Consider the following 8,547-nt stretch of genomic DNA (forward strand, 5'->3'; position numbering starts at 1 on the left):
CCAGGGATCCTGAAGCCTCTGGAAGTCTCTCTGGGAGATCCACAGGCACAATACCTCTAAGCCTGTAGCTCTTCAATCCTCTCCACCCCCCAAACTCGCTCTGGCCCCTTCTGAGGCACCACCATTCACCCTGCTGCCCATGCCAGAAACCTGGGAGTTGCCTACACCCCTGCCTCCCACTGCACCCACTCCCCACTAGTCACAGTGTTCCAGCAACCAAGCCCTGGCTTTCTGCCTCCTCCACGGGGCTCACACAGGCCCACAGTCCCTCCCTGCTGAAGACCCATCAGTGGTGTTGTGGCTACTGCAGCAGCCTCCTTTGGCTTCCCTGCCTTCGGCCTTTCACGCTCCACACTGCATGGAGAAGTGCTCTCTCAAATGCAAAACTGGCCATGTGATGCCCCTACTTAAAACCTTTGGAGAAGGTGCCAGTGCATGTTGGTTAAATTCAGCCCATTCTTGACATTCCAGTCAGTGATTCCCTGGCTGTTTATTAACACACACAATGCCCGCTCCAGCCTATGCCAGAAGATTCTGAGGCCACCAAGGCAGGGCAGGGAGGGAGAATAGGGCATGCATGTATGGGGCTGTCACTCCACTCCAAGCAGAGTTCCCTAGATCACCTCGAGACATCCTGTCTTTGTTTGGCAGTGGGCCCTTCTGCACATGCATGTGAACACACATGTGCACCCACACACTAACACACACACAGGAAGCAGGCACAAGGCATAATGTCTGAGTGTTCACTGGAAGAACCATCCTGCTTAGGAAGGACTGCCCAGGAAGCCCTGTGACACCAGTTTTGTGGCTCTGGGGCTGGGAGGCCATGGAGGGGCCTCCCGCTCAGTCCCTGGCTTCTGGGGACCGTCTGTCTCCAGGACTTTGCCCCTGGTCTTCTTTCTATGGAGTGAGCATCCCCACTGTCCACACTCCTGGGGTGGGGGGTAGGGTGGGGCAAGGAGACAGCAGGACCCTTGGCCTGAGGCCTCCACAGTCCCTGAGCTGGAGGGCCAGATGGGCACCATGTGATTCTGGAGGACTTTGGCCTCTTTGGAGGAGTCCGGCTTCAGGACCTCCTGTTCCAGGGGATAGGCTTGCCTTTCTCAAGGCTGCTGGCTATGGGATTCCAGGTGCCAGATTGGATCTTACCATGTGGGATGTCCTTTCTTTGCCATCCACAGCAGAGCTATGTTCACCTAATTCTCTCCCATACAATGAGTGAGATGGCTCTGAGTAGGTATTGGGGCCTCTGACCAAGCCCAGACCTTGTCTGAGGGAGGCCCTGCCTGGTTTCCAGGGGCCACATCTGGGGCTGAGAGAAAGAGTTGGGTGGGACCCAGGTCAGTGGGGCTGTGTGAGGGTTGGTCATCGGCTGGGAAGCAAGGGGCTGCTGAGATCTCCCTGGGAGAGGATGGATTGAGGAAGCTGCTGGGCTGGGCCAGGGTGTGGGAGGCTGTGCTTTGTCCAGGGTCTGTCTTGGCAGGTGACGGGGAGGACAGGAAATAGGCCAAGCTCTGGGGCAGTTGAGCAGCTTTGAGCCTTCCCTGGATCTCTGGGGTTTTCCCCGGGCTCCCTGAGCCAGCCAGCACATTTCTCAATCCCAGTGTCATCAGCCTTCCAAGAAGCCCCACCCGCTGGGCCCGTCAAGCCAGGAGCCACAATGTGTCACTGCTTTCCCCAGAGCCTAGCCCCTCTGCCAGGAAGGAGGAGCTCAGGGGCTTGGAGGTGAGGCTGGGGCTCTCCCTACGTCTGCCTGGTCCTCAGACCCACCTCCTTAGCTAGCCCCTGGAAGGTGACCTCGAATGCCAACGGGAGTGGAGCGGGCTGGGCGCCGGCCAGAGGAGGCCAGGCCTGGCAGCTCATTACCATGGAAGGGAGGGCAGTTTCTCTCCACCTCCCACCTTTCCCTCCCCTCCCTCCCTCGCCTTCTTCCTTCCTACCTCTCCTTTTCCAAGGCCAGACTGAGCCCAGGTTGATCTCAGGCTGACACCAGCAGAGTCCACAGCAACCCCAGGAGTCCAGACACCGACGGCCAGAAGAAAGGCCCAGGAGGACCTGCAGCCATGTCGGCCCTCAGCCTGCTCATTCTGGGCCTGCTCACGGCAGTGCCACCCGCCAGCTGTCAAAAAGGTAGCTCAGGGTTGGGTCAGCCCTGGTGGCTGCAGGGAGGAGAGGGCTGGGTGCTGGTGATCCAGGGGTGGGTGGGGTGGGGTTCTGGCCCCCGCCCCACCTAACACCCGTAGCTTGGGGGGTGGGAAGCAGGGACTGGGCCAGTTAAAGGAGCCTCCCAAGGCAGAGACCGCCGAGCTGGACCTCTGTCTGTGACTTGCTTCCCAGGAGTGAGAAACGGGTGCAGTAGGGAAATGTTGGGTCTAGGATCTGGGGGAGGAACAGGAGTTGAGGCCCAAGCCCTAGAGCTGGCACTGCCCTCCAGATGCTGGGTTCTGAGCACAGGGATGCAGGCCACAAGGGGGTGTGGCCTGAGCCACCCATCAAAGGCAGGGCAGTGCTGGTGGGGGTTTACCCATGGCTTTGATCTAAATCCTCCTTGGCTCAGTCCTGGGCTTGGGTAGAGAGCAGTGTCCCAATAGTGGCCCCTACCATGCCCACCTGAGCTTTTCATACTACTCAGCCTGTCTTGCAGTGTGGCTCTGAGTAAATCACTGCCTCTCTCTGAGACTCAGTTTTCTCACCCATAAAATGAAAACAATAAACCTCACCCTGCCTGCCTTCCCAGGTCAGGGGTGTGGAAGGGCTTTGTACCTGGTAAAGCACCACACCCCACGGTCTGGCGTCCTGTTAGGCTGCATCTGGTGACTCTGCAGGTGGGACTCGGGCCCAGAAGGAGCTGACAAAGATGTTTCCACACCGCCTTCTGTCCTGACCTCTCATGTATGTGGCCTTCAACTCTGTCTCCTGGGTCTTGGAAGCCCTCTGGGGAACTGAAGACGGGAGAGGTTGAATAAATAACAGGTCACAGGGCAGGGCAAGAAAGAACAGGACTCAAACCACCTTTCTCCTGCCCTGGGCTCTGCCCTTATTGTAGTCGCTTTCCCAGAACCACATGGGGGTGGAGCAGGGGACTGTGGGCTCTGGGTGACTGGAAGGAATTGGTTGCAGGGTCTGAAGGAAGCAGGGGGGGGGGTCCTCCTGGAGCCCCAACTCCCAATGCTTGAGTACCCACTGACTCGAGGAAGCAATGAAATTAAACCAAAACACTGCTCTTTGGCTGGTGTGGAGCACCAGGTAAGCACACTGTGCATTTTCTGCTACCCCAGGAGATGAGCAAGGTCTCACCTGGCATCAGACTCCTCCTTCCTTCCCAATATCTGCCATGCTCAGAGAAGAGGTTGAGCTTCACTGTAGCAGGGGAGCTTTAAGGTAGACTCAAGGAAGGCTTTTGAGTGGATATGAGGCAGAGTAGGGTTTTTTTTTAATCCCTAGACTGGGATCCTCAAAATATAGGGTGGCTCTAGGGATGCAGGTATTTTGGCCTGGAGGCAGGACCTCAGAAGTGTCCTGTGGCCCTATGTCCTGTCCTGGGACCTCTGTCTGCAGAGTGGCTTTCCTCTGCAGGGCTGGGTTTCTTCAGGCTCATGGAGCACTGTGATGCCTGGGGAAGAGAGGAGACATTTGGGAGTGGCTTGAGGGTGGAGACTTCTGGGCAATCTTGAGGGCTTGAGTTGGTGTCAAGGGTCAAAAAAGCACGAAGGGTACATGCTTAGGGTCTCAACCTGGTCTCTGATGCTAGTCTCTGGCACCCAACTGGAGGAACCAAAAGTGGCTTGGGTTTTGAAGCTTCCTTCCTGGCCCTCAAGACCCAGAGAAGAACTTGCCCCGTCATCCATCTCTCTAAAGGCGTCCTGGTCCACTCCTTCCGCTGGACACCCAGGCCCCTCCAGCTGAGCAGCCCTGCTGCCCCCATTCTCACACTCTTCCCAGCACCAGAGAGACCTCTTGTTACAGAACAGGATCTTCCAGATGCCAGCCCAGGCTTGTCAGCTCTGGGCTCTCCTCAGCCTTCTGGGAGCCACTCCCACCTGGCACGGTCTATGCCGGCTGTCCAGGGAGCTGCTCTTTGGTCCCTGTGGCCCAGGCACTCCCCGGGGGGCCCTGCATGTGACCCATCACGGAGGTTGGGAGGGGAAAAGGCTTTGGGCTGCCTGGACCACAGACACAGAACACTGAGGCCTGCTCCTCCCTGGCCTCTCATTCCTTCCTCCCACTCCCATTTTCTCTCTGAGAGTCTGTCCTTCCTTCAGCCTCCACACCCCCCAGTCTTTTCTTAAGCTCAGCGGGTTCACATGGGCCGTCAGCCCCACCCTGCCACCCCAGAATGTCTCTTCTGGTCCTGGCAGCCGGCTGATGGCCTCCCACACAGGCCTAGCCTGTGGGGTGTGAGGCATCCCCTTCTCCTGCATTTGCAGCCCGTGGTGGCCCAGCTTACCGCAGCCCCCTCCTCTTTTTAGCCCTGGGGAAACTTCAACCCTGGATGCAGGGCCTCATCGCAGTGGCCGTATTCTTGGTCCTTGTCGCCATCGCCTTTGCTGTCAACCGTTTCTGGTGCCAGGATGAGCCGTGAGTGCTACCGGGGGCCCCTGGGTGGGCAGATGAGCCCCAGGACCCCTGCTCTTGCTCTAGAAGTGGTGAGACAGGCTTCAGAAACCCTGGGCCCAGTCCTCTCACTGTTGGAAGGGAAATAGAAGCTCAAGGTCACAGGGTGGGTTGGTGAGAGTCGGAACTAGAGTCCAGGCTCGCTGGCTCCCACAGCTCTGGTACCCACTCCCCATGACTGCCAGCGAAATGCCTTCTCTCCTCAGAGTTTCAGTGTTTCTCCCTGTAGAGTCAGGATGGCATCCTGGCTTGTGATGGGGGCTGTGAGTGCCTCTGGAAGGAGAGATCCCATCTCCCTGGAGGGTCAGCAGCAGTGCAGAGGGGCCATGGGACAGACGACCCCTGCCTTTGCAGGCTCAGAATAGAGCGAGCTTTCACAAGTCAAGCATTGCTGCTGCAGGAGGCCACAGAGGACACTGTGGGCCTGGCCTGGGCAGGAGTGTCAGAGACAGTGGCATGCTTATCTTGAGACCTGGAGAGCAAGGAAGAGCCAGTCCCGGGGTAGAGTGGTGTGGGAAGAGCATTCCTTGGTCCTGAGTTAAGGGCACGGCACCCGTGCTGTGGGGGCAGATACATGTAGGAAAGGAGCAGGTGGACTGAAGTCCAGCCCACTCTGCATTTGTCAGGCTGGGACCAGGCTGCCTCTGTACCCATGGGCGTCTTTTCGCAGCTCTCACAAAGGTGGCCCAGTGGCCCGGTGACCAAGCAGCTCAGTGGGTGGAGAAAGGGATGGAGAGGCCTGAAAGGAGGCTGATGAGGCAGTCAGGACCCAGGTCAAGTGGGCCCTTGTGGATCAATGACTTGGGCTTTGGGCTGGACCTTAGTGCAGCAGGAGGCAGTGACACATCTTTTTTTTTTTTTTTTGAGTCAGAGTCTCTCTCTGTTGCCCAGGCTGTAGTGCAGTGGCACGTTCACAACCACCACAGCTCAGGCGATCCTTCTACCTCAGCCTTCCAACTAGCTGGAACCACAGACATTCACTGCCACACCCAGCTAATTTTTTGATTTATTGTAGAGACAAAGTCATGCCATGTTGCCTAGGCTGGTCTGGAACCCCTGGGTTCAGGCAATCCTCTCGCCTCTGCTTCCCAAAGTGCTAGGATTACAGGCATGAGCCACCGGGCCCCGTGGTGACAGATCTTTCAGTCAGTGTTGGGATGAGACAATGCCTTCACAGAATCACTCGGGCTGCCACGAGTTGGATACCGTAGTGGCAGTGGGGGTGGGGTGATCAGTCTGCTGGTGTGGAGAGCCATGAAATGCTGAGCACAAGGTCGGGGTAGCGGGGGTAGTCTGGGCGGTGGAGGCAGCCGAGAGGATGGAGGGAAGGTACAGGTCTGAGCACTGTCTAGGAGGTGAACCTCCTAGTAGTTGGACAGAGACAGTAGCAGGCACAAGGGAGGAAGGTGGGGATGACGATGCCCTGGTTTTTGACGGGACTCCACTCACAGAGGCCCGGATCACAGGAGCACAAGTGGCTCTGGGCGCAACTGCTGAGTTTAATTTTGGACAGGTTAAGTCTGATGTGCCTGTCGAGAGTCCAAGGAAAGAAGAGCAGGTGTAGGGGTTGCTCTCACGAGGCCCTCATGAGAGCAGATTCGGGGGCTGCGGGCAGAGCCCACAGTGCAGGGGGTTTGGGCTTGAATATGAAGTGAGAAGCTTGTCATTGGATGCACTTGGATTACACTCTCTCCACCGGCCCCAGCTCTGCTTTCAGTAGCCACTGACCGAATCTGCTCCTACTGCTCGAGACACGTGTTGTGGAAATTTGTTTGGAGCAGACACTGCATCCTGCAGGACCTGCTGTGGGGTCCCGAACTGAGGGTGGCTAGGAGGCTGGAGAGAGGTCCTGGATGCAGGACAAGCCTTCTGCAGATTTCCAGGCCCCACTGTGGAGCAGGGAGAGAAGGGTATGAGGCACTGACAGGTCCTGCTGGACAGAGGTGCTCCTGGGAAGGGGCAGCTGCTGCCCTGCGGGCTTGTGAGAACCAGGGCCCAGAACAGGGTCTTCTTGAATAAGAGGGGCCCTACTGAGGAGACCTACTGATAAACCCTGTCCCCTAGGGACCCCGCGCATATGGTCCTGACTGTTGGAAACAAATCAGATGGGGTCCTGGTGGGAACGGATGGAAGGTACTCCTTGACGGCGGCCAGCTTCAGGTGAGGTGCTGGTGCAGGGCTGCTCGCCTTTGCTCCCAGGGGCCAAAGGGACCTAGGACCAGGTGCTGCCCAGGGGGAGCACAGTGGGGAGGATGAGGACTCATGCAGGTAAAAGCTAATGAGGCCACAGGGGTTTTGTGAAGACTGCGGGATTCTGGGGAGATGCTGCCTTACTGTAGAGTGGAGGTGCAGGAAGGGCATGGGGACTTGGAAAGGGAGGATTCAGCAGGAGATCATGGGGCAGTGGGTACCGTGGGGACAAGGGGCTTGATGGGGGAAGAGGCTTCAGGAAAGGAACCAATGTGTGAAAGGCCTCAATGTGGGTAGAGGGCTCAATGAGGACGGAGCTTGGGGGCTGCAACTCACTCAGTGGGGCGGGATGAGCTGAGGAGGGGATGCAGCTCGGTGGGGAGTGAGCTCAGTAGGGGATAAGCTCAGTGGGGATGTGTTCAGTGGGGACCCAGAGATGGCATGACTCAGTGAAGGGAGATGGGGTTCAGGGAGGGGCTGCTGGGAGGCTTCCAGTCTCGGGTGCACATGCCCAGATGCAGACAGGGGAACCTCCTTCTGGGAGTCAAACATCCTCACAAGCGTAGGGAGAAGCCGATGTGATTGCGCAGGGAGAAGCGGACAGGACTGGAGGCACTATGACCCACCATCCTTGGCCATCCTGTTTCAGGTCCAGTGAGCACGAGAATGCCTATGAGAACGTTCTTGAGGAGGAGGGCAGGGTCCGCAGCACCCCAATGTGACCCTGGCTTACCTGTGGCCTTGGCCCTGAGGCTCCCAGGCACCTGTGAGCAACGCCCAGCACCACCATCCACGCCACCTCCTTCTCCGTGCAGGAATCTACGGTAGTGGCTGACTCCTCCCACCCTGCACTGGCCCGCCTCCTCTGAAGTACAGCCAGCCAAGGCTGGAGTTCACACCATGTCCAGGTTGGGGCTTGGCCATGGCCCTGGTGTCTTCTACCTGGTTCAGAAGAGCCTTCTGAGGAAGATGGTCAGTTCAGCACCCCTCCTCCCCCATGTCTCCTCCCTGGTCACCGTGGACATGGCCCTTATTTCTGTGAAATAAAGACTTTTTGTACCCCTGGGCTGAGTCGCAGCAACAACCTCTCAGGCTCCCAGCGAGGTCCTATCTTGCTTGGATCGCGACCATTGCTTTCTGCCCACTGGCATGGTGTCTTTGGGGGATTACCCAGGAAGCCCTGTGCCCCAGGGCAGCCAGGTCTGAGAGGGTCAGGGCTGGAAGGGACTGAGGGGCTGCATCCAGGGTGGGAGTAAGAAAGAGTCAGTGTCTTTTCTCATGCCTGCGTGTGAGGCAGCCTTGAATGGGAGTGTCTGATGAGCTTGGTGTGTGGGAGAGCCAGGGAGCCAGGGAGGCAGGGAGGCCAGGCACAGCCTCTCTTGCAATTCCTGTCCCCCAGCTCACCATCACCCCCAAGACCCTGGGCCCTTCCTTGTGTAGCTCCCCCACCCCCTGCCTCCATTCGGGAGGAGTGTGTGGGTTCACCCATTACATGGATCTATCCCCCTCCCGTATCCCCTCTGTGCTGCGCTTTGGCACAGGAAGCGCTGGGCGAGAGTCTTGGGTTGAGACTCAGGAAGCCTAGAGCTGAGTCTGGGTCTCCTGTCAACTTGCTGTGTGGCCTTGGGAGAGATGCTATCCTCTCTGAGCTCAGCCTCCTCTTTGTGGAGGATGTGGCCAGTCTCCCCACAGAGCTGGAATAGAACCCAGTCCTCGCTAATGCCTGACTCCCAGTCCAGTGGC

At 58.0% G+C, this 8,547-nt stretch overlaps 1 protein-coding gene across 1 annotated transcript; it reads left to right on the plus strand.

Annotated features, from left to right (window-relative positions):
* The first annotated feature begins 1,911 nt into the window (after window positions 1–1,911).
* Window positions 1,912–7,526, plus strand: PDZK1IP1 (PDZK1 interacting protein 1). The gene is made up of 4 exons (XM_008048368.1): window positions 1,912–2,130; window positions 4,470–4,578; window positions 6,679–6,774; window positions 7,454–7,526. Exons 1-4 carry the CDS (start codon window positions 2,064–2,066, stop codon window positions 7,524–7,526), a joined length of 345 nt encoding a protein of 114 aa, XP_008046559.1. The 5' UTR covers window positions 1,912–2,063.
* The last annotated feature ends 1,021 nt before the right edge of the window (window positions 7,527–8,547 follow it).

This window comes from Carlito syrichta, unplaced genomic scaffold (assembly GCF_000164805.1).
Source record: "Carlito syrichta isolate Samal-C Ts95f unplaced genomic scaffold, Tarsius_syrichta-2.0.1 Scaffold123377, whole genome shotgun sequence".
Classification (NCBI taxonomy): Eukaryota; Metazoa; Chordata; class Mammalia; order Primates; family Tarsiidae; genus Carlito; species Carlito syrichta.